Genomic DNA, 25242 nt, shown 5'->3' with positions numbered 1-25242 from the left:
AGCGTCCGTTTCATTTAGGGATAGTAGAGGCAGGAAATTGCTCACTATAATAGAAGGAGAACAACTGGAGAGTCACAGTGTTGCACCAGAATTTGATGCAGCTGCAGGGCACCAACAAAGCACCTAGTTGATGAAAGATTTGCTAATGAGAAAACTTTCCCACGATAGGCTATATTTTAAAATTGCAGTGGTAACGCGTCATTTTATTATCATGGATGATCTGTATTTTGCATCTGATTTTCCTGTGCGGTTAATATTACAATGGAGAGTATTTTGCATAACATTGATGTAGTTGCGTAGCGATAGCCTATTTGAAAAGCTTCTTGAACAATTACATTACAACAGAGAATTCCTGACGTAAGTTTGAAGTTTAGTCTGAAGAAATGAGCTTTATGCGTGCAAAAGCATGCACTAATGAACGCAAAACCAAAAAAACAGTTTTTTGCTTAATCAAAATCAAGGCCAGCGTGCCTATTTTTCCTCTATGAAACCATTGAATTTGCGTTAGGATTCAAATTGACCCCTTTCAGTACTTCTAGGTAGTGCAAAATTGGCCGTACTTTTCTACTGCAGTAGAAAAATCGAAAATGTTTACATTCGATCTAGAAGGGGGTAGCAACATCCGCCATTTTGAATTCAATTCCGAAGTACCGGATTCACTGAGGAAGAGATTGATGAAGATTTCGGTGATGGATGATGAAATGCAGATGAAAAGAAGATATAAATACGATGAGGATGCGCACAGCAGGCTGGTGTGAAAACCAAAAATTTGAAACGGCAATCCTCATCGTGGGATTAAGGCCAGAAAAACAAGCAATAAAAATACACATTGCGATTGGATGTTGGTTTGGTTGTTCAAACTACAAATGTAGTTTCTCTTCAGTTGTTTTCAAGCAATGAATACTTACATTTACTTTTACAAGTAATTCAATCACAATTGTACGTATAATTTTATGTTTGTATTTATGAAAATCTATTTCAAATTACGTGAAAGCATGTCATCAGTTTTGGTTAGCCTACTCCATGTTTACAAAGAAGCTTTTGCATGCACTTATAAATGTATGGAGGTGAAGAACAATAAGTTGCTTTTAAAATATCTTGACAAAACACAAATTACGGTACTTTTAATAACATTAAGTAAGAATATGTTGTTTAAGAAAGAAAGACTGCCATTGATATAAATATGATGTTATTGTGCAATTGTGCATAGGCTAATATAGGCTACAATAAGTGCAGCAAAATAACAATGCAATAGCAAAACGTTTGTTGTTAAACTACAGTGAAACATTTTCTTATTTTTGTCTTTCAAATCACAACCACACACATTTGACTTTGCGTCAAAGAAACGACAAGACCAAGTGACGAAAGTTCGAGCCTTGAGTTATGCGCTTAAACAAAGCGCTTCAAGAAACCTCCAGTAGCACAGGGTAGATGAAATAATTCGCAGACTCCAACACTTCAATATGCGGAAACTCTACTTGGATGACCAGGCCTGTTTCAATTGTTCACAGTCTCTGCAAGTATGCTGTAATATCAAGAAAAATCTTGCAAATAAACTTTTTATGACCCAGTGCAAGAACGAAAACATGAATATAACACATATTTATTGTCTGTATGTGGGCTGTGCTGTTGGAGATTATCAGGTAACCATTACTGCAAATACGTTACTTTAGATACATAGTTAAGACAAGACAAAGCTCAGCAAAAAATAAACTAACAATAAAGCATTCCGTTAAGACTACAATAACTTGTTTTTGTGTATCCTGTCTTTCCAAGCTACAAAAGCTTTACAGTGAATCAGAATTCCATTCAAAATTTCGCCCAATTTTGGAAAAAAACATTTTGTTATAGGGTTTAAAAAATTTCCTTAGTTTTAAAGCACTGGATTCTAAAAGTGCTTTTGCTCCGTTTCTAGTGCGACCTTTTGTGTCAACAAGACAATGCAAGGTTCTGTTAAGATTTTCCGACCCAACAACTATGGATTGATTTAAATTTTTTTCTGTAAATTTGCTAAAGCAATAAAATCCAGTTTTAGGATGTTTCACAAAATCTTGCTTAATCAAAAGTTTTGGTATTCCAATGAAATCTTGCATTTTTTCTAGTATTGGTCCTGGAGATTTCAAGAACTCGTCTCCATTTATTATCATAAGGTTGGTATCGTTGAATAGTCTGTTCCATCGCTGAATATGATACGTATACAAACTTCCAGCAATTAAACCCAGTCTTGGGTCTTCTCGATAAAGATTGGTCAATTTTTTTCCAATGACATCATCATCTTCCTTAGCTTGATGTAGAGTTGCCATTATTGTTTGTATTTTTGGGAAGTAAACATCTAAAAAACTTTCAAAGGTTGGATACTTTGCCACCAGCTGAGCATTGGACAACTTGAAGCGTGCTCTCTGCAAATAGAAAATAAACACCATCTTGATTTCTCATTTAGAATCAGAAGCTAAAGCGACATTCTTCACATGAACCGGAAAAAATCCTATCCTACCTACGCTGTAACTTTGAGACTTCATCCACAGTCTCTATATTACTAGTCTGGAAGGATAACGAAAAAGGCAGTGTCGTCGCTCGTGAAACAGCGCCCTTAGTGGTGGTAGAGTATATTATGAAAGCAAAGCACCAGCAAGCAGAAAAGCAACTTAATACTAATAGCAGGGCCGTAGCCAGACCGCAGAGCAAGGGGGCCCAACTTTTTGTTAGGGAGGGGGGGGAGGGCGAAAAAATTTAAATGATTTTGGCATTTTAACCTCTTAAATACCGGTATCCACAAAAATTGCAATATATCAGACTAGTGTTAAGACCAACACTGGTCTTTTATTTTATTCGCTGGTTAAATCACGGCAACCATATTACAATGACCAACATAACACAACAATTGTTGACTTGTTGTATAAATAGCGGTACTTGTTATGAGCAAAAACTTTAACTGGCTCGAAGAAGCTACTGCCGAGGATTTTGATATATATGAATACATTCCGCCTATACACCCGTGAGCTAGTCTATTGCAATTGCAGCCGCGGATGTTTGGATGCAAACCGTCTCACAAACAAGTCTAAATCGATTGGTTTCGATACAGAATGTTCAAAGGCCATAAGCACCAAGTTTGCCTGTCTTGGTTGTAACATGCTCCGTCTGGTGCAGGGGTTCTTAACCAGGGGTACGAAGCACCAAAGCAGGGGGTACCACATGCAGTGTGGAATTATACGCTATTTAGGCATATGTGTGAAGAATACGTAACAAGTCACTTTTGTATATGTCTATATACTGGAGAGGTTTCTACTTCTCAGAGATGGATGTAAGACTCATTTATTTTCAGCCTACATTCTATGGATGATAATAACCAAATGAAAGACTATCTTATTGAAATGAAAGCTAGTAGTAAAAGCAAAATGGAGTTTGATCCAATGCAGTTGGATGCCTTCTGGTGTGCACAACTCAGCACATTTCCCCAGTTAGAAAAAAAGCTTTAGAAATCCTTGTGCTTTTTGCGACTACCTACCCATGTGAAACTGGGATAACTCTTAATTGTAAACATCAAAACATAGTCGGGCAATCGTTTGGATCCAAGAGATATTATGCGTGTGTCTATCTCAAAGAAAGTACCTCGTTTCAACATAATCATTGACGAAAAGCAGCAACAAAAAAGCCATTCGTAGATTGACTGATAAATCTTGTTGAACTTACAAGACTGTTTTTAATGCATACATTCAACACGTAAGTTATAAATACACTGAGTTTAATTCCTATTATTACAATTTTATATGCTTCCGTCGGCCATTGTAGACAGGGGGTACGAGAAAATTTCATGAAAGCTCAAAGGATACGAGTGCTAAAAAGGTTAAGAAACACTGGTTTAGTGGGAGCGTCAACCCTTGTTAAAGTCATAGGCTACTAAATGAAAAACCTGACTTGGCGATTATACACGCTTTGTGTTTAACTTGCTACCATGAAACGATTTTCAATATAATTTTGCCCCATTGCGGGCTGACCACCATTCCGCGAGCGTTTTGTCAGAGCTTTCAAAACCGGAATGGGCGTGAGTAGCGAAGCGTGCGATTATACAGTTTACGTCACCAGCGACTAGCAATCAGCTGATCGGGCTTCAAATGGCAGATCTTGTTCTCCGAACAGTAAATCAGCCTCTTTTAAATAGATTCAACGTATTCAGGCCTTTAATCAATGTAAAATGAAAATGTAAAAAAACAAGTTTTTGAAGGCAAACTCCACAAAGGCATGTGAAACAATTTCAGTTAGGCAATTCAGAAGGCGTGGAGTAATCATCATTTTTTACATGGATTCAACGTGTCCAGACCTTCAATCAATGTGAAAATTCTTCGAACGCAACCCGTTTGAACTTTCCAAGCCAACGCGCGAAAAGACTTTTGATATTGCTACTGCTATTCGCTGGTGACGTAATTGTTGCCACTTTTTGGTGATTTTGCAAAAAAATAAAAAATAAATGAAACATTGGACTTTGCGCCTTGCCAGCGTCATTGAAAACAATTTTTTTTCAGTAATTTTTTATGAAATGTATTCTTGAGTGTTCAGTTTACGCATTTTAATGCTTAATTCCCGTTTGAAAATTTGATTTAGTAGGCCTTTAACACTGAGAATCCACACTCACAAACGGCAGTGCTAGATCCAAATGTAGCAATATCTGCTGCAAGGTTAAACACTTCACAGATCAGAAAACTAGAAACAAAATTTATTTACACTGATTGGATTGAAGAGAAAAAATAAACACTGCAAGATTACGGGTTTATATTTTGTAAGTTATGCGTTGTCTTCAAAAACCACTTGCTTTACCACTGCACATTTTGCGATTTATCACTGCACAAATTTGGTTTATCACTGCACAAATTGGTTATCACTGACCCTTAGAATTAGGTATGGTACCGAGAATAGCGACAGCTGATATCAAATAGCCTAATTTGTTCCGGTTTGTAGGCCTGCTGGAAAACCATTCCCTCTTTGTTAGGTTATCATTCTTTCCCAAAACATTTTCATTTTGCACAGTTTTTGACAATTTTTCTACCAACTTAACACGTGTTGGCCTTGGTTGAATTGAACATGTTGAGGTTGCCAGAGGAGAAGGTGGGAGGAGGGGGGGGGGCGAAATTGTTTAATCATCTTTGCTGTTAACTAAATAAAACAATTGTAGTTAATTGGGCCTTGGTTGTAGCTCTGCAACGGGAAAGATGTGCAAAATCATTATAATTGTAGCTGTTGCTCGAGAATGTTGGGATTTTTCCAGGGGGGCAAATTTTTTTTCAGGGGGGCGAGGCTCCCATGGCCCACGGCTGGCTACGGGCCTGACTAATAGATTGGATTTTGGAGAGACTTAGATATATAGTACTGGTTCTAGTAATATAGAAACTGTGCTTCAACAAAACAATGTGTAATGTCTTTTCCGTTTTGATTTTAAATGTTTATTAACGTTGTAACATTATTCCGTTATAACTTTGAAACGCGAGTGACGTCGCAGTTACACTGCTGAAATATTGTTGAAATGACTTTTCCTGGCCACATTTCTGTGACCACTGAGTAACTGACGTTGACAGTGTTTTTAGCCCACCTTAAAACAGTGATGATGTTTTCTCATTAAATTGTGGTGGCATCAGTGGTATTACAAACAATAGGCCTAGGCTTGGCTATATAAGATGCAATCACATGCGGTAAAATAATAAATTGTAACAAAGTGCAACTTTGGTGGCAACGTTTCTGTTACGTTAGTAACCTGTAGTTACCAAGTCGCAACCATGTCACATTTATAGCCACGTTGTGGTCGTATAACTGCACTCTGTTTGCTGGGACAGCAGATAGGGCATTTTTGAAGCAAATTAAATCATACAAATAGACTACTTGTGTTCTTTTGCAACAGTTATGATACGACATTGGAACCTATGCTGATGTTCAAATATCTTGTAGCTGAAATACAGAAAACATTGCAAAAGAACCTTAAACCACTATTGCTATAAAGCTAAGTTTGCTTCAGTTTTCCTTGCTTTCTAGTCAGTTACTTCCAGCTATAAAAATAGCTTGCCGCCAGGATTGCCATCGACATCGACCCAAAAACAAGGACAACCGAAAAATTAGATTAGCATTTAAAAAACATTTTTGGACATACTTTGTTTTTATACGAGCATTGTCATATCACATTCCATACTTTTTGCCAGAAACAATCTGCTTCAGCAACTTCTTGTTATCAGAAATTGCTTCATGGATTTCACGGCAGCTCAGGTATAGTTTATCTTTACTTGTAGCTGGGATTTGACTGTCATTTAACTAAGTCTGTTCCTTTCCTTGGTTCACTGCGCCGAAACAAGAGAGAACACTCTTTCCACAAGCGCATTGCTGACCGGAAGGGAGAAAATGATGCTAACCAGCATGTAGAGCAGCGGAAAGGAGTTGTTTCCGGTAAAGATCTTCATCCACTTGGCCTCAGGTTCAACCTTGCTGAACACATCATCTGGGATCTTCTTGAGCAGAGCGTTAACAGCCGAGACCTCATCGAACAGCTCATCTTTCATCGCCATTAGTGGATCAACTTGCTTCGCCAACCCCTTGAATTTTTCTCGTACTCGATTGTTTGATCTTTCAGCAGGGTCCAGTTGATGTGCGTTCGATACTTCTCAAATCGATACCACTTGTTGATATATTCCAAAGTAATGGTGTAGAACTCCTGGAAGCTCGCTTTGAGACCCTTGACATGCTCTTCATCGACTGCTCTTAGTAGTTCGTGTGTTGTTGCTCCGAAAAACCCTGAACACTGGCGTTGCAATATTTTGATCTTGAAGATTCAACTATCTCTGCCAGTTCTAGAAACAGTGCAGTTGACTTTTGCAGGAGTAACAATCGTTTATGGAAGAGCGAGAGAGCGCTGTGGAGGAATGATACGATGATCAGTGACTCTTCTGATTAAAAGAAATCCTCCAATATTCTTGGTGTATGTTTCAACGAAAGAAAATGCGCTTTGAGTAGTTCCCAGAATCGATCATTCGCTCGAGTACAGCATCAAGTGTTGTCCATCGAGTCGGCGTGTGTGTTAGTAGAGTCGAGCAGTTGCTATCAATTCTCCTCACAGAAATGCTTGAGCCTCATCGTTCTATCAGTTTGGCTTTTGAAGTGGTTACCAATCTTCAGTAGGATTGTTTCTATGTCAAGTGTGAGGTGCTCTGATCCCTTCTCTGCTGCATTATGCAAAATATGAGCAGGGCAGTCGACTGGGATCAGATGCAATGTTTGCTCTTTGAGACGAGAGAAAACGTTGTTTTTTCCACTATGCTGTGATTCTCCAAAATTCACTGGTGCATTGTTGGCACAAAAGGATGACAGCTGTTTCATGTCTAGGCCACTCTCTTGAATAGAGGAGAGAATAAAGTTCGTGATCTTTGCGAGGTCTTGCCTGGCATCGACCGCAGGTCAAGAAGACGCACTCGCACTACAACTTTGGCGTTGAAGAATCTGATGACTAGAGGAAACTAATTAGACTAATTTTAGAATATTATGCAACACCGGATACCAGAGGAAAACGATCGAAGTTCTGTAATTGTTAAAAATAAGAAAAAATAAGGACGCAAGTCGAAAATAAGGACATTTCTTAGAAATAAGAACATTTAAGTTTTCTAAGACCTGGCCCTTCAAAATAAGGACAAATCTTAGAAATAAGGACGGTATGGCAACCCTTCTTACCGCACAGAAGCAGAGTTGCCAGATGGCCTTTTTTTAGGCCAAATTCCAGAAAACTGGCCTTTTTAAATTGCAGTTGGCCTACAAAAATTGATGCAAATAAGGCCAGAAAATCTGGCTTTATTTGGCCCTTTTTATGGTTGCAAGTTTTGACCGGTTTAGAAAGTATTATTTTAAGGAAATTCAATTTCAATTGTAATATAAAAGTATCACTTATCATCACTTAGAGCCTGACCTATATTCGTTTTAATTTTAATTAGTGAGTAGAGACATTGGTACTTGGTAGAGAGTAGAGAATGTGTCAGCGGTGGACAGGGCGGTTCTATTAAGTTGCACCTGCCGTAAACCGTAACGTATACACTTGCCTTGTTTGTTAATGTGATATGTTTGCATTCCATTTGTGCAATTTTGTCGTATTTTGTTTGCTGCTAAATAATTTCAAAACCGAGTATTAGTTTTAGTTCTTATGACATCTTAAACGTATTGATTTCGTACTGGGTTGATCTGTGAATACGTTTATTATAAAAGCCTAGGACAACACATTTCACTGATTTTTGAACACTCCACGTTTACTTCTGATCCGGTTTGTAATACGCAAAATGCTACAGAACGACAGAAAATCTTTGCATTCGTTTATTTTTGATTTTTTAGATTCGTGGTTTTAAACTTCTATACATCAAATAAAAATAAGTTTTGATGTGAGTGAAGGCTATATTTTATATTGTTATTGCGAAATTGAATTTTATACATTCTTTAGGTGATACAAACAGTGTTTTATTTTAATAATTCTTCTGTAGTCATGTATAGCCCTGAAAATAGTTTCCAATCCTGTAGTTGTAGACATCCCTGGTACATTATACTCAATAAGACAAATTCATGCTTATTGCTTAGCTAGATGTTCCAAATAGCACTGTTCATGAATTGAAGTACAGTAGAACTCGGTTAATCCGGATTCGGTTAATCCGGATCATCGCCTAATCCGGATGAAACTGGAAGTACAAATGATTTGTAATCTTTTTCTTGAGAAACGGCTTCGGATTATCCGGATTATTCAATCCGGATCTTCGCCTATTCCGGACAAAAGTTGCGCTTTCTCTATCGCTTTATCCGGATTTTCCGACAGTTATGCTAAAACGTAACGTGGCTTATTGCGAGAAATTTCTTATCAATTGTTCCGTTAATGTGACGCAATAAATCATTGCGGATTTCTTGTTTTCATGAACAGTAATCCCTCTTAACACAAAATTCGTGCGCAAATGCCCAAACTCGTACTGTCACTTGAAAAGATGTCGGTGGAATTTTCGGCGGTATGTCGGTGATGTTTTTCCAATAGAAGACTTTGTTTGATTTTTTGTAAGTTTTCCAAAGAAACTTGTCTTCGGTAACTGTTTTCAAAAGTTTTGAGTGACTACAGATTATTCCGACACGCATGCCTAAAGATATAACTTTTGCCAGTGTGTTCTTGCGTTAAACGCAGAGTCTACAAATACATTCGTTTTACATGCATACTGCATTTCAAAAGAATTCTATCGCTAATATGGTGATCGCGCGTCTCGGAATTGACAGATGACCACACTAATGCGTTCAATTTCGGTGATTTTTACCGATACCCTTCTATCTAGGTAACGTCAGGCTTGATAGAACCGTCATCGGTTAATCCGGATCTTCGCCTAATCCGAATGGAATCGCCGGTCAAATCGAATCCGGATTAACCGAGTTCTACTGTAATAGTGGTTTCTAGTTTATCTGCTACTACAGTAATTTTTCATTAATCAAATTATGCAAACGAACCGGTCATTATGCTCTGACAGTGCTAAATTATTATCTGTCATATTTGATCGTAAAATGGCATTTTCAAAAAATTATTTCAATAAAGTTGTTAGCTTTTATTTAACCTTAGAAGGAAATAAACAATTTGGCCTTTTTTTGGCCTTATTTTATAATGGATTTGGCCTTACTATAGCTTGAGTATCTGGCAACCCAGCACAGAAGCCTATTTTGAAGATATATTTTAACTCTTTAATTCTATATTCACCAAAGTGGTGTCGCTACGAATAACGGATGATTGACTTACCTCATGAACGTAATCAGAGAAGACCCTTTTTGTTGGTTCACAGACTATGAGCAGTAATTTGACGTCTGGAAGATTTGACTTGATCAACTCAGGCAATTTGTGCGGGGGAACATCAAAGTAAGCGGGAGTTTTTTCACCAGTTATTTCTTTGTCGTTGATCGGAGGAAAGAATCGTCTGTGTTTAGTTAAATTCTGGGTTAGTGTAAAAAGCCAGTAAGCTACTTGATTTATTTGTTCTCATTTCTCCAAAGATGATAAAGATCTCTGAGGAATACTCACTGTCAGGGGCTACGAGAGAGGGGAGGAGAATTGTTTTTTCATAAATTATTTCTATTGTATCCAGTCTTACAACTAGGCTAGTTGATGAGTATGAAAGATGGCATTGGATTAATTTTTGAAAGCTTTTAAAAGTCTTAGGCTAGGTTTATTCTTAAGCTGACCAAAAAAGCTTTTCAACTAAAAATATCTGGCAACACTTTTGCATAACGAACCCTACTCTGAGAAGACGCCTTCGCATCCAAAATTTCTAGTAATCCCTGAAGAATCACTGGCCTAGGCTATTGTCTGCTTACAATTAATGCTTTCTTGACAAAACAGCTTGCAACAATGGTATTGCTGCTGCAAGTTCGTAATACTAATAACACTGCGTCACAAAAAAATATGGCATGTTGGTAACTGAAATACCATTATCCATTCTAGACGTAGTTTTGGGCGCTGATTCCGAATCTGAAATCGGTTTTGCTCTATCACGTCAGGTTTTTGAGTTATTTACAATTTTTATTTTCTCCAAATTGGCAATTGCTAGTGTGCCCCTAAATCTTTTTATTGCCTGCAAAGTTGTTTTTATTGATTAAAAAAACATGACTGTTCTACTACACAATAGAAATGACAAACCGTCAGTTCCAGTGGCCAACAGTACCAAGACCAAAGAAACATATGAAGCAATGAAGAATTTGCTAACATGCATCAGTTATGAAAACCATAAATGGCATAGCCTATACTGTATGTGGTGACCTAAAAGTTGTTGGACTTTTACTTGGTTTACAGCTGGGTTACACTAACTACATGTGTTTCCTTTGTTTGTGGAATAGCTAGGCAGATGAACAGCACTATAGTACAGAAAAACGGCCCACCCATGCAAATTTCAACCCAGAAAATTTCAATGTGCAACATCAGCCATTAGTTGATGCGAACAAAATTTTCCTTCCTCTACTCCATATAAAGCTTGGTTTTTTCAACAATTTTGTGAAAGCCATGGATAAACAAAGTGATGGATTTAAATATATTTGCGAAATATTTTCTTACAAATCTGACGCAAAGCTGAAGCAAGGAATCTTTGTTGGACCAGAAATAAGAAAATTGTTGAAAGATGAAATTTTTAAAAGCAAATTAACTCCACAAGAACTTGCGGCCTGGAACGGTTTCTTTTTGGTTGTTGAAAATGTTCTTGGTAAGCACAAAGCAACCAATTACAAAGAAATTGTCAACCAAATGCTAAAGTCATATGAAGCGATGGGGGGTTCGGATGTCGCTGAAATTGCATGTTTTGCATAATCACCTAGATTGTTTTCCACCCAACAATGCTGATGTCAGTGATGAACATGAAGAGAAGTTTCATTAAGACATTAAAATCATAAAAGAAAGATACCAGGGGAATGTCAGTCCTGCCATGTTGGCTGACTTTTGTTGGTCTCTTCAAAGAGACACCAATGAAGACCATCGCAGGAAGAGAAGATGCCCACAGCATTTCTAAAATGTTCAATGAGAACCTTTTTTCTGCAAAAAATGACTGATATTTTGGTCTTATAACGTAGCCTTTATGCTAAAAGACGACTTTTTAAGCTAACAAAAGTTTGTTAATTGTGATATTTTTTAAGTGTTTGCGATTGCATTTAATTTGTTCGTATATGCTGCATATCAATTAACCAACAAGCTTAAAAATAGCTGTCAATTGATGCAAATATTCGTAAAGTTAGGCTCCTTATTACGCATATTATTTTTCAAGTTGAATTAAATTTTTGATTGGCAGGGATTGAAAGAAATTTCCAGACTCTTTCATGAATTTTAAAAAGACTTTTTTGACTACGGCAAAAAAGAGACATTATAACAAAATTGACCCAATTTTCAAAAATTTAAATATAATAAATTGTGAATAACTCAAAAACCTGACGTGATAGAGCAAAACTGAGTTCAGATTCAGAATCAGCGCCCAAAACTAGGCTACGTCTGGAATGGATATTGGTATCTCAGTTACCGACATGCCATATTTTTTGTGACGCAGTGTAATCTAGTAAATTTTGAAAACTTTCATATCAAAAGAAGTTTTTACCATATCAATAGGCTACGTTGAATCAAATGTTGAAAGAAATTCGATTTCGTGCCAATCAAATTAGGCTATGTTCAATCGAGACGAACATGCAACGCATAATAAAATATGTTTGCTTTTTTATTTTTACTGAAAATTATTTTGTTGAAGCCCATTTTTTGTATTGTTTCCCAACCAGTCCTGATTTCTCTCCGAGGCCCTTCAGAGATGCGACCATAGGCCTATGCTGTCAATCACTATCAAGATTTCTCGACACAATTAACCAACTCATAACTTATTTGTAAGTTTAGTCAACACAAGAAGCCAAAATATTTCTGATAGATAACAGAAGCTTAAGGCATTTATCGAAGCAATGCAAGCTGTATGCGACCATAAACGCTGTTTCGAGGTTAAGCAATGAAAAGTTGCGTCTATTCACACTTGCCGATATACTGGGCATGCAAACGCGCGGCGTCCATCAGCGCTGGCCGTAGCAAAGCGGCTACATCATGTTAACACAACTAATTCCCTGTTGTCTTCCTTGTTCAACTACAGCATGACGGGGCGTTTACATTGGTCTGGAGACAATGGAGGCATTTTCTCCCTTCTGGATTCGCCGCTGCGGATAAATATTGATTTATTGCCATGAGACTTGTTTTTGCACATTTACCGTAGATCAGGGGTGTCTAAATGTTTTTGTAGGAGACACAGTACCAGAGGATCAACTAGGCCTAGGCTATCCCTGGTATTCTTAAAATGTTATGTAGCACAATAAAAAGTGCAAATTTGCGGTTAATTCTCAACTCCACAGTTTGTTTGCGCCTTATTGCAAACTTGGCTTTCATAAAAAACCTCAACTTGTTTTGAAGCTAACTTCATTACTTCTATATAGCCCAAAAAAAGTAAAACAAAATATAAATCAGAAAAAAATGTGACTATTCTAATATGGCGGATACGCCAAAAGTAGATGTAATTTAACATCCCCTAATCTAAAATCCCTATTCCGCATCAGCGCATATAGTATTGTAACTACCGGGGTAGGCTAGTGCAGTCCATGGACAGTCCAAGATTAAACAGTCAACAGTTTGCTTTTTTAGTTTGGAATAATGTCTACCATTTTTATGACGTAGCCTAAGTCTACAGTAGCGTCACGACTATGCTACACTTCTATACGTCTTCGAGCTTTTGCAATGAAACCTAGCAAAGTTGAACAGATTTTTTTCATTTTTAAATACTTCTTACTTGTAACATTCCATTCCACACTTTACTCTCTTTGCTACGTTGAAAAAGAATGCTTCATGCTGATTTTCAGCCGGAATTTTTACAAGGGGATGATGACCAAGAAAAGATATTACTCCATCTGTGCCGCACTTTTTCACTCCAATTCCGATGAAATGTGGGAACCGCCTTTTTCTTGTCTGAAACGCATTATTTTTTCAAACTAGTCAAATATTTTCAAGTTATTCTGTAATGTTTCTAATGGTCCAGTCATACTGAGGCTTCAAAACTTTTTTTTTTCTTTCTTTCTTGAGTTGAACCAGTTTAAGGAAATTTCGGCAGAGTGATTTAGAAGGGCTGTTTTACAGCTTCAAAACTTAAAAAAAAGGGTCTAATCGACAAAAACATAAACATGAATTCGGAAAAGCCAATTGAGTATGATTACTAATTAAGTCATTTCAAAAAAGGAAAAACTTATTTTAACTTTATTGCATTGGAACTATTTTCAGTAGCGCAAGATAAAAAGTTAAGAGTGAAACTAAATGATTAATGAAAATAACCTTAAACTTTCGACACTGAAGTGGTAAACGATAGGCTGCTGTAGCACAACGCTTAATAACCATCCGATTTGAGCTATTTTAAGTATAAAAAAATATTTTGATTTGAAAAACACAAACATCATTATAATAAATCGATTTAGCTTGTTTTTAATCTATAGCTAATTTCATAAGTGTCGTGGCCTTGGCACTACTGCAAACCTTTTCATGTTCTGCAGAATATTCCAATATTTCAGTCCAAGCTTTTTCGCGATTTCTTAAAAGAGTTTTCAAGGTCTCTGTAAAATCAAAGCAACTTCATGAGACCTAGCCTATTGCAGCAATTGTTTAATGCTCTTGTAGTCAAACACAGAAACCTCTTTAAAGGTGATGCTCGGTATACTTTAAGTCTAATTTTTCGTGTAGCCCAAGGTGCAAAATAACGCTTTCAACAAATTTTGTCTGAAGCAAAATAATCAATTTTGGTAGATAGAAATAAAAAGATTGAAAAATTTGACAAGTCTGTTATTTGATCTTTGCCATTCAAAAAAAAGTCAAACCAAAGTTTTAAGCAGCAAGCAAACTAGTTTGTGAATAACTAAATAAATCTTTTTAGAAATCATAGAGTGTAGGAAGCAGTAGCCTAGCCAACCAATTGCAAATTCCAACCCTTCCTCCTTGAAACGCCTGTGAGGTCACGATAATCGAATGAATATGAGCGAAAAAGTGAGAAGAGAGGGAAAAGAAGAGTGAATATGTAGAGTAGATAATATTATTGACTATTATGACTATCGGTTTATTTGCCGATGTTTTTTTAGTCAGCATGGCGCCACGAGCATTCCAAAAAGATGTTTTGAAACCAATAACCATAACCTTTCTGGGCCACGTTAGTGCTAGAATGTATCAGTATTCTAAACTAAATTGCTTTTACGATATTCATTTTTAAAAACTTATTACTTATGGAGTTTGATGGTCTGAAAAGGCGGTGTCGAAAACTATTATAATCATGATAACATTTTTTTTGATGATGACAGCAATAATGATAATTTTCCATGGCCTAATAATATCTACTAATTTAATATACAGTATAGATAAGTTCTTAAATCAACTCAACAAGAAATATGTGACATAAAATCAATGTCAATCCAAGCATTGCTAATGACGAAACAGGTGCAGACAAAAATGCTTGATTGGTTGGTTTGGAATCTTTGCCCTTGGACTGACAAAGCCTTGACAGTAGGGTGGAGTGAAAAAACCTTTTTATAAAATTTTTATTAGCTTGGGGTTGGAAAACTTGCCAATTACTACTAAAACTAGTTGTGCAAAATTAGATTGTAATCTGACGAGAGCTTGATCTGCCACCAGCCACTTGAAAATTTACCATTGGGCCGTTCCGTGTCAATTCACACAGTCAAGAAATTTAACCTCTTCAATTTTTTTAAATTTTACACACCTTTTCATTATCTTATATGATGAACACCTGCAAAATTTGAGTGAAATTTATTGAGAAACACGAGAGTTATAAAGCATTTAGTTTGGGGGGGTCTGCCGAGGGGGCACAATTTTTTTTATTTTTGGCCATGTTTGAGGTCATATTACTGCTTAAGTAAATTAGGTAAGAACCCAATTTTTTTACAGGTGATAGTACTGCTGACAAGTATTGAAAACACAACATCGTTCACATTGTCACTCTAAAAGGTCAAAGGTCAAAGACATCCAAATGTGGCCGTTTTCAGCTCTCGTCTAACATTTTCCAAAATTTTAAAACCTTGCCAAGACCCTATTTTTAATTGGTTTTGGCTGACATTTAATAGAAATGTTGTTACAGTTTCTTGACTGTTTGGTAGTTGCGCATACTTGTAGAGGCTCTTGACTCAGGGCCAGGGCCTCTGAGAGAAATTTTCACTAGGGGTACGAAGAGTCATTCCGGGCCCCCCTCTCACTCCGGGCCCCCTTTGTCTTGGGCAAAACGTGTGATGTTTGCTTAGGCGTATTGCACACCATACAACATTTTACAGCAGAATTGGACATTTGTGCGCAATAATAGTATCAACCTGCAATGAAACTACATGTAGGCCTATTCTTTAATTTTAATAGGCTATGCACAATAATACTGAATATGAAAGAGGATAAATATGTCATTTCCCTCATATGATATAGACCTACCCCGTAGCCGGTCGTTTGGTCGACAAGACATTTGGTCGACAGGACATTTGGGTTAGGGTTAAGGTTAGTTAACTAACCCTAAAATGCGTCGTTCTGTCGACCTAACATCCTGTCGACTAAATGACTGGGTACTGGCCTACCCTGCACTGCTGCCAGATAAGACTGAGCATCATAAAATACAAGTTTGTAACAACAGAGAATGGCATTGGCCTACCCTAGATTAAATTCTATCCCATGCATCTGAATAATTGCATAATGTTAGGTTTAAGTCGCCCCGACAGCTCAGTTGGTTAGCGCGTGACTTCGTGAACGAAGAAGCTTCAAGATCAAGCGGTGCTGGTTCGACTTTCGGGGTGTGCGCTTGAGCAACGCATTCTAAGGACTGCTCTCCATTCAGTGGCACTTAATGGATGTAATAATTCCCAGGTAACAAGACTTCAACAATTGGAAATTTCACTCTGCCAATCTCCGTAACCGGCCTTGCTTCAAGAGCCTCTACAAGTATGCGAAACAACCAGGAATAGCCTATCAAGGCTTTGTCAGTACGAGGATAAAGATTCAAAACCAAGTTTGCCTCCTTTTTCAAATAGTTTTTAAAAAACACAAAAAAGCCCAAAAACACCCGAGCATTAAAAAAAACTAGCGGTTTGGGATTTAAAAAAAATCCCGGGTTTTTTTCAACCCTGCTTTTGCTACACTATGCCCCTGCCCCCCAGGACAGGAGAATAACCAACTTTTGTGATTTACTTTAGGGTGCTTTTAACAGAACATGTTTGCACGTAAGGCATTAAGTCACCACTTTAGACACCTAATTTTTTTCTGGGCTCTTTTGCTACATTACGGGCCCCCCAAGGACTAACGAATAACAACATTTATGCTTGAATTTAGTCGTTTAGGATGGTTTTAACCAAACATTTTTTCGCGTAAACTATAAAATCACAATTTCGGGCCCCCCAACAACCACAGGCCTGAGCCCTCAAGGGTACGCCGTACCCTCCGTACCCCCTTCTCGTAGGCCCTGCTCAGGGCTGGTTACCGAGATTGGCAGAGTGAAGCTTTCCGATTGTTGAAGTGTTGTTGCCGTGGAATTATTCCCTTTACTAAGTGCCTCTGAGTGGAGAGGAGTGCTGAAATGCGTTGCTCAAGCGCACACTCCGAGAGTCGAACCAGCGCCGCGTGATCTTGAGCCGGGCGCGTAACCATTGAGCTACCGGTGTAGAGAAAAATGTAAGCAATCGTTAGCTTACCTTTGAAATCGATTGCACGATAAAGTTTGCACAAGAAAAAGTTACTGAGCAACCTAGGTTATTTGTTAGATATATCCAGCCACTACATTTTACCTATTGATTCAACCTTAACAAACTATTCTTTATTCCGCTTGTATAAACATTTAAACGATCGAAACATTTGCAAATATCTGCCCAGTACTTACTTACAACACATTCACAACATCTATGTGATATCTGATAGTACCCTATCATGCTTACCAATGTCATTTGGTTGAGTCGTACTCTTTCTAAAAGGTTTCAAGAATTTGTCGAAGTGCAAAAATGTTGACAGGTACAATATGATTGCAAATCCCAATAGCATTGAAAATATGTTAGTTACTTTGATTCTTTTCATGTCTATTTTTCAATAAATACAAACTAAAATATATCCTCGTACAAAAAAACTGCAACAAAGTAATATGTGTTAAGTATGTGGCCTATTACCTTTATAAAAAAGTAAACTTGAACGAAGACACCTGAACAAGCTTTCCACTTTCTACAATGAATTTAAAAACCAGTTTCATTTCAATCCATCAATATTTACTTGCAGCTGGCGTCGGGTAGCATCAGGAAGAACTGTTCGCTGGAAGAACTGTTCGCTGTGTTTGCTCAATATTTCTATTTAATGATGATTTGAAAACTGAAATTTGATTTGTAATAAATATAAAAATGTAAACGTAGCATGAATGAGTGGTGCGACACTGATGAGCCCTGCCAAATTAGTGAAATAAAACGTATCCATCGCTGTCAATTATTGCTACAATCGGTTGTTGTAAAACATAAAGTTAATTGGAAACATAGCCGTACAAGCCAGGGGGGCAGGGGGGGCAGCTGCCCCCCCTGTTGTTTCAAAACATCACAAATTTGGGCAAAATCTTGCAATTATTAGGGCAAAAATTGCCATACGAAAAGCTACAAAATTGCATGAATTAAGAAAAACTATAAATTAACATCTTTTACCTATCAAACTAAGTACAGCTTCTTATTTGCACAAAAAATGTGCCGCAAAATTTTCATTTGGCACACCCGCATTGATGTATTGTATTGCATGGTGATCAAACTGTAGTACGAAATGCATTTAACCAACTGCATCATGCCAATTTGGACAGCCACCAAAATATGTCTCTAATACTTTTGTGAAACTGCCCAAATCAAAACGCAAATTTGCTATATAGCTAATTTTATTAATTTTCACACATGCATCGTGTTGATTTATGGGCAGCTGAAAACATGAAATTATTTGATGAAACGGATTAGTCTGCTTATGCAACTGCCCAAATTAGCGTGAGGCAGTTTCCACAAAATGAACAAATTGATTAATTTTTCCCATTTAGGCCTACATAACTGTGTCTGTATCGTTTAGATTTGGGCAACAAAAAAATATGAAATTATCTGATCATAGTCTATTTATAAAGCTGCCCAAATTGGCATGATGCAGTTGCCTCAGCATCAAAGTTTACAAAGTCTTTAATTTTTTTCAAAATATCCATAAATGCATCATCTTGATTTGGGCAACAACAAAATATGAATTTATATAAATCTGGTGAATACTTTTATAAAACAATTCGGGTGGAGAGGTTACAGTACTTTTTCAACCATAAACGGACATAGCTATAAGCAACACCACAACATTTAACAAAAAAATGTTATACCTGTTAATGTTGTGGTGTTGCTTAGCTTTGTTTGGTTACTTTTATAAAACTACCCAAATTAAAATGATGCAGTTGCGCCCCAAAATAAAAAAAAATATTTAGTTTGTTTATGCAACTGTGTCATGTTAATTTCACCAACATTTAAAATGCTACTGCTGAAATATATAATCTCAAACTAATCATAATATATTCATTTATTTCAAAGCTTTCCAAACTCAAAACCTGCCATGCAAGCTGGCAAAATAGTTGCTTTGCAAGATCTTGTGTGAAACATGGCAGCTCCACTTATTTTCATTAATATCTTGACTTCTGTTCTGTGGAGACAGATCCAGTTGTTTGCATTAACTTAATTTGACCTGCTTTTTCTGGTTGCAAAAAAAATGTTGGCAAGCTGCATGCGTATTTTCAAAGATGAATTCAGTTGTTCTATCTTGATTAGGCTACTTTGGTAAGAAATTCTAGCTAGCTGGTGATCTTGTTATGCTAGTTTTTCACTGTTGTCATGCACCGCATACATTATATTTGGGAAATTTTTATAAAAGCGTGCAGATTTGGGCAAATTTACGTTCTGCCCCCCCAAAATGGTTTGGTCTCGTACGGCTATGATTGGAAAGTCTTGAAAGCTTACGTGGATCGCGATTGTTCGCTGAGTACGCTACTCAGCCTTGTGCTGACTGCTAAAAAAAACGCTCCTTTCTACACAATATAGCCTACTATATTGTGGTGTAAGTTTCAAGAGGCTTTCAGATTGTTTAGTTATTGTAAGGTTTCCTCTCTAGTTACGTGCCATTTTTTGATCAAAGGCTACATGTTACAAGCTCATAGGTTTTATCACTGCTTCAGTATTGGCACTCTCAAACTAATTTTCATACTTTCTTCGGCTGAACATTTTGTTTTAGCATACCCAACTGCCATTGAATTGTATCCTAATCTTATCCGGTTAGGTAGTCAGCCAGTACACAGTTTAACCTGCATAGTTCTTTGCATAGAAGTAGGTGCTTATAATCTAATTCTAGGAGAACGAGCAAGGAGAGCAGGTGCCATTTGTCCTCTTTGCTAACAAAATGGTTTCAATTTAGACAAAACACTACAATAATTATTTATACAAAGTTGCCAAACCAAAAGCCTATCTCAAAAAAATACACTTCAAAAGATAAAGTCGCCCTTTTTTTTTTAGAATTATCACTGATTGAACTTTTTTACTGAACGAAACGTTTTGAGACTGAACATTTTAAGACTGAACGTTTTTGGCCTCCGGCTACAAAAAATTGCTTTAAATTTGCTATTCAGGCCTTCATTCTGAGGTTTTCTATTTAATACTTTTTCATCTGAAAGCTTCAGCTCAATCAGCTAAATTGACTTAGGCTAATTGCCTTTGCTACGCTTCTGGTGCAACAGCCTATTGAAAACTATGGGCTGACAGCAGGTGCTTGATGCTTTTCACCAGCAGTATTGAATTTGAAGTCATCGCTTGAAGCATCAGGCTAAAACAGGTCATTAATATATGCATTCAATCAATCAATCAACCAATCAATGCTTTATTTGTCAGTACATGGAACATAGTACATGCTTGAAATGTGTAAGTAATATACACAATGCAAAAGTTACACGAGTTCCCATACTGATACCATACGGTCAACTAGTCAATTGCCACCCTACGGAAAAGACGATTTTGCCATTTAAACTACAAAAGAAAATAAACAAAACGTTAAAACGTTCCCGCGTTCCAACATACGCACCAAAAAAGCATGTTTAAGATAACGTAAACACAAAATTCGAAGAAGCAAGCCGAGATTACTCGAGTTTTCGACTGAACACGTTATATTGCATATTATGAAACTGACAAGTTGATTTCCATAATATATCACTTACGATGCACTGTAGCTTTGTAAAATTAACGTTTTGATCTATTTTTTGAAACAATGAAATGATAAGTTGTATTGTGAAGTTGTATAGTTGTAGGCTATTGTGTAGAATTGTAGATGCTTGTGAAGTTATCACTTGAAGTATTGAGTGTGACGATGGTTGTCGACGTATAACAATTGCTCAAAAATACCTTTAACAAATGCACACCAGACAAGGCATCAATTATTGTGAAATAAACTCTCAACAGCTCTTTTGTCAATTCTGTGACATGACGTCAAATCTGTGACATGACGTCAAATCTGTGACGTCATTACAAAAACGCAAATAACTCAACGTAAATTAGGTGAGCTTTCCGAGGTGGCCAACGTATTTTAGAGGGTTAGTTGTAGCAGCTGAGAATACATTGTGATGACTTGGGTTCGATTCCCACCCCTGCCATTATTTCTTTTTTATGCAATTAGCCAGCAACGTTGAAAGCACTGAACAACTTTCTCCGGCTGAGCGCCGGAAGGGTCACAATTGGACGGTAGCCAATTGAACATGTTCTGATTGGTTCATACTTTCCGAATGGCAACAACGAGAGACCTTAACTCAAAGGGCACCTGGGGCAGTAAAAGGATAAACCCTCTGCCCCGGTGTCCAACGGGAGGAGCTCATCTTCCTGATCCTGAGAAAGTTCAGATTCAGTGCAGGCAGCTCCACCTGTCGTAAGGGTCGGAGTAACACTGTTGTAATTGAACGTGGAAAGCTTTACCAAAACCAATGGCAACATTTTGGAACACCCAACTGCTAAGTGCATAGCGCACAACAGCTCCAATCCAATAGCAAATGTAAAGTGGCAAATAAGAAACAGGGATGTTGCAGACTATGGAACGCCCCAGACGCATATAGCCATTTTTCAGTTCCCTTTTGGACCAGAGAACTTGCATTTGTCATCAAGCAAGTTAAAATCGGGAAAGCGCAAGGTCCTGACAACATCCCTCCAGAATTTCTTAAGCACTGTGGCACCAAATGTTTGGCTTGTTTGAAAAGCTTCTATTCTGCTTGCCTGACCTTATGGGCTATACCAAAAATTTGGCCAAAAGGCACTGTAGTGGCACTACCTAAACCAAACAAGCCAACTGGTGATCTCAAGAGCTGTCGCTCGATATCATTACTCTGCGTCCCATATAAGATTCTGAAACGGCTCCTGTTAACTAGTCTCGAACCAGTTGTTGATTCTCAGATGCCTAAAGAACAAGCTGCTGGATTTTGGCACGGACGCTGTACTACTCACCAAGTAGCAAGGCTGACCGAGGATATTGAGGTAAGTTTCGTTATGGGCAACAAGGCAGGTCTAATCTTAGTGGACCTTACTGCTGCTTATGACACTGTGTGGCACCACGGGTTAACACTTAAGATCCTCCGTATGATCCCAAACAAAAATGTAGTGCGATTTCTCACAAATATTCTGGCAAATCGGACCTTCTTGCTGAAGACCAGTGATGGATAGTGCAACCGTCCCCACCGCTTGAAAAACGGTGCTCCGCGAGGATTATGACTTTCTCCCTTATTGTCATATACATCAGTGACATGCCAAAAACTACGTCACACCAGTACGGCTATGCTCATGATCTGGCACTCCTTCATTCTGACAAGTACTGGCATGTGGTAGAAGAAGCCCCCACAAACGACATTGCCCAAATCACAGACTATCTGAGGTTGTGGAAGTTGAAGTTGAGCCAGACAAAAACTACCGTCACACCTTTTCACCTGTGCAACATGGAATCTACGCGCCAATTGTCGGTCTTTCTTAATGGAAACTCCTCACCACGCATTCTATGCCCTACTTACCTAAGAGTGAAGCTCGATCGGCATTTGACCTATAAACACGCTGATGCAATCCATGCTAAGCTATCAGCACTCAAAAACTTGCTGAGATGCTTAGCTGGAACATTCTGGGGTGTTCATACCTCCACATTCTGTACAAGTGCTCTTGTACTTGTTTACAGCACCTCTGAATATGCTTCCCCCACTTGGTGCCCCAGCGCACACTAGCAAAATTGACACTGCCCTTGACACCACCATGAGAATAATCACCAGTTGCCTGCTTCCAATTTCCACTGACTCTCTGCCGATAGTATCAAGTATTGCCTCAGCTAGTCTCCGTAGGAAAAATCACGCACATGGAACGGTTTTACAAGCTATGTCAAAGGGTGACCACCTCCTCAACTAGATGGTCCTAAAATCGCACTCCCAAAAGCCCCAGCGCTTCAAACCTAGGCGCCCTTTTCCCGTCATGCTACATCTATTTGCAACACCAACTTCCACATTTACAAAGTTTGGAATAGTGAATGGAATGAAGTCGCGAAACCAATTCTATTCACGATCTTTCTCAATTTCAATTCTCCACCAGGAGCTGAACTAACCCGTAAGGAAAGGGTGAAGCTCAATCGCTTGCGATCTGGGGTTGTCCGTTTCAATAGCAACATATTCCAATGGGGCCTCGCCGACTCACCATCTTGTGCATGTGGCTCAGATTTTCAGACTGCATACCACATTCTCTACCAATGTCCCGTACACTGACTCAAGGATCGACATGTAGGCTACACCTAACAACGCTCGATGAACACACAGTTCATTGGTTGCTGCACCTGGATATAACAACGTGACCTGCAGCGGCCTCAAACGCAAGAAGAAGGCTACCAAAAAAAGCAACATTATTTAGATGAAATGAACTGTTTTTTCTCGAAGCCTATTTCCCCGTTGTACTGTAGGCTACATGTGAATCATAAGCTTAATATGGAAAGCTTTGAGGTTTGGCCTTACGGCTTTTGGTTAATCTGAAAGGATAGATAAAACGGTCAAATAATTACAAAAGGTTCTTCAACACAAATTAAACTGGTCAACAAAATGAGAAAATTTTTTTTTGGTAGGACATCTAAGAGTGTTTTCTGGGGTTTTCAAGGTCGCTGATTACGAATATGATATTGGTTTTGCCAGATTGACTCTAGTTTAGAAGATACATATACCCCTAGGTTAGCCCAAATTATTGTATTTACCTGTATTTACTCTCTAAACATCTCACCAAGAAATACGTAAATCTTATCAATTTTGTTTGATATAACATAATAATTAGTAGCCTAACGAAAGCTAATTTAAAAATTACTGTAAAGTCCTACATTCCGTCCTACATTTTGCTTCTGTACCAATTGGACATTCTCCCAAGATGAAAGAGGAGTATAATGCCATCAAACTTGTCCTTAAAAAGCTTGACTACAATACCCATAAGCGGCTCATCTGTGTTGACATAAAAATGGTCAATTTTCTAATTGGTCAACAAAGTGGATATACCAAGTATCCTTGCTTCCTGTGTTTGTGGGACAGCAGGGCGAGAGCCCAGCACTGGCGCAAGAAAAACTGGCGAGAACGCATCAGTCTTCAAGTTGGGACAGACAATGTAATCAATGAACCTTTAGTTCCCATGGATAGAATTGTATTTCCTCCTCTGCACATCAAATTAGGGTTAATGAAGCAGTTCGTCAAAGCATTAAACAAGGAGGGGAATTGCTTCAAGTACATTTGCAGTCAATTTCCAGGACTCTCCGATGAAAAGCTTAAAGCTGGTGTCTTTGATGGACCTCAGATTCGAACGTTGATGAAAGATTCGGATTTCACCAGTCACATGAACAGCAATGAACTCACTGCATGGAACTCCTTGAAGGATGTAGTACAAACTTCTTGGGGAATCACAAACACCTAATTACAGAGAATTAGTTCGAAAGATGTTATCTGCATTTGGAAAACTTGGAGCTAACATGAGCATTAAAGTTCACTTCTTATTCAGCCACCTTGACAGATTTCCTTACAATCTTGGTGATTACAGTGAGGAGCAGGGGGAAAGGTTCCACCAAGACATCAAGACAATGGAAGAAAGATATCAGGGCAGATGGAATGAGCACATGATGACAGTCTAGTGCTGGAACCTGTTGAGAAACTGCCCAAAAGTTTCTCACAAGCGAAAATCTTACAAGAGACATTTTTTCGGCGCAAATTAGTTAATAGTTTTAATCTTATTGTATTTCATACCATTGTTTTCAATTTACTATGAAAAAGATAATGTGGTTCCTTTTATCTAAATTTTATAATACAAGGTTGGTTGACTGATTTAATGCAACATTTTTTAGTGTTTTATGTACTTACACTACTGTAGGCTATATGATTGTGTATTTTGTGTATATGACATCGGTAACATCAAGTTTTGAGGTATGACAAATCTAATATTTCTAACAATTTCGTGATGTTGCTGTATTTAAATTTAAAACTGTCTTTATTGTTCACAATTGACCATTAAATTGCATTTCTAAAATATCTAATATGGTTAAACTGTTTTGTTTGATCTAGCGCATAAGGCTCAAATACGGGATTTTGGTCAAAATGACCTTATGCGATATCTTCAAAACTAGAGCCAATTCTGGAAAAC

The 25242-nt window shown here is 37.8% G+C and overlaps 1 protein-coding gene and 1 pseudogene across 1 annotated transcript; one reads left to right on the top strand and one right to left on the bottom strand.

Moving 5' to 3' along the window:
• Positions 1-1015: 1015 nt before the first annotated feature.
• On the bottom strand, positions 1016-21552 carry LOC145773879 (heparan sulfate glucosamine 3-O-sulfotransferase 1-like). The gene is made up of 6 exons (XM_082585002.1): positions 21405-21552; positions 14051-14127; positions 13317-13492; positions 9770-9944; positions 6187-6204; positions 1016-2399 (listed from the first exon to the last, which is right to left on the bottom strand). Exons 1-6 carry the CDS (start codon positions 21550-21552, stop codon positions 1788-1790), a joined length of 1206 nt encoding a protein of 401 aa, XP_082441128.1. The 3' UTR covers positions 1016-1787.
• Positions 21553-24075: 2523 nt separating this feature from the next.
• LOC145773878 (uncharacterized) lies at positions 24076-24817 on the top strand (annotated as a pseudogene).
• Positions 24818-25242: the final 425 nt, after the last annotated feature.

Source organism: Aplidium turbinatum, chromosome 7 (genome assembly GCF_918807975.1).
Source record: "Aplidium turbinatum chromosome 7, kaAplTurb1.1, whole genome shotgun sequence".
Taxonomy (NCBI): Eukaryota; Metazoa; Chordata; class Ascidiacea; order Aplousobranchia; family Polyclinidae; genus Aplidium; species Aplidium turbinatum.
This window is presented reverse-complemented; position numbering and strand designations above follow the sequence as displayed.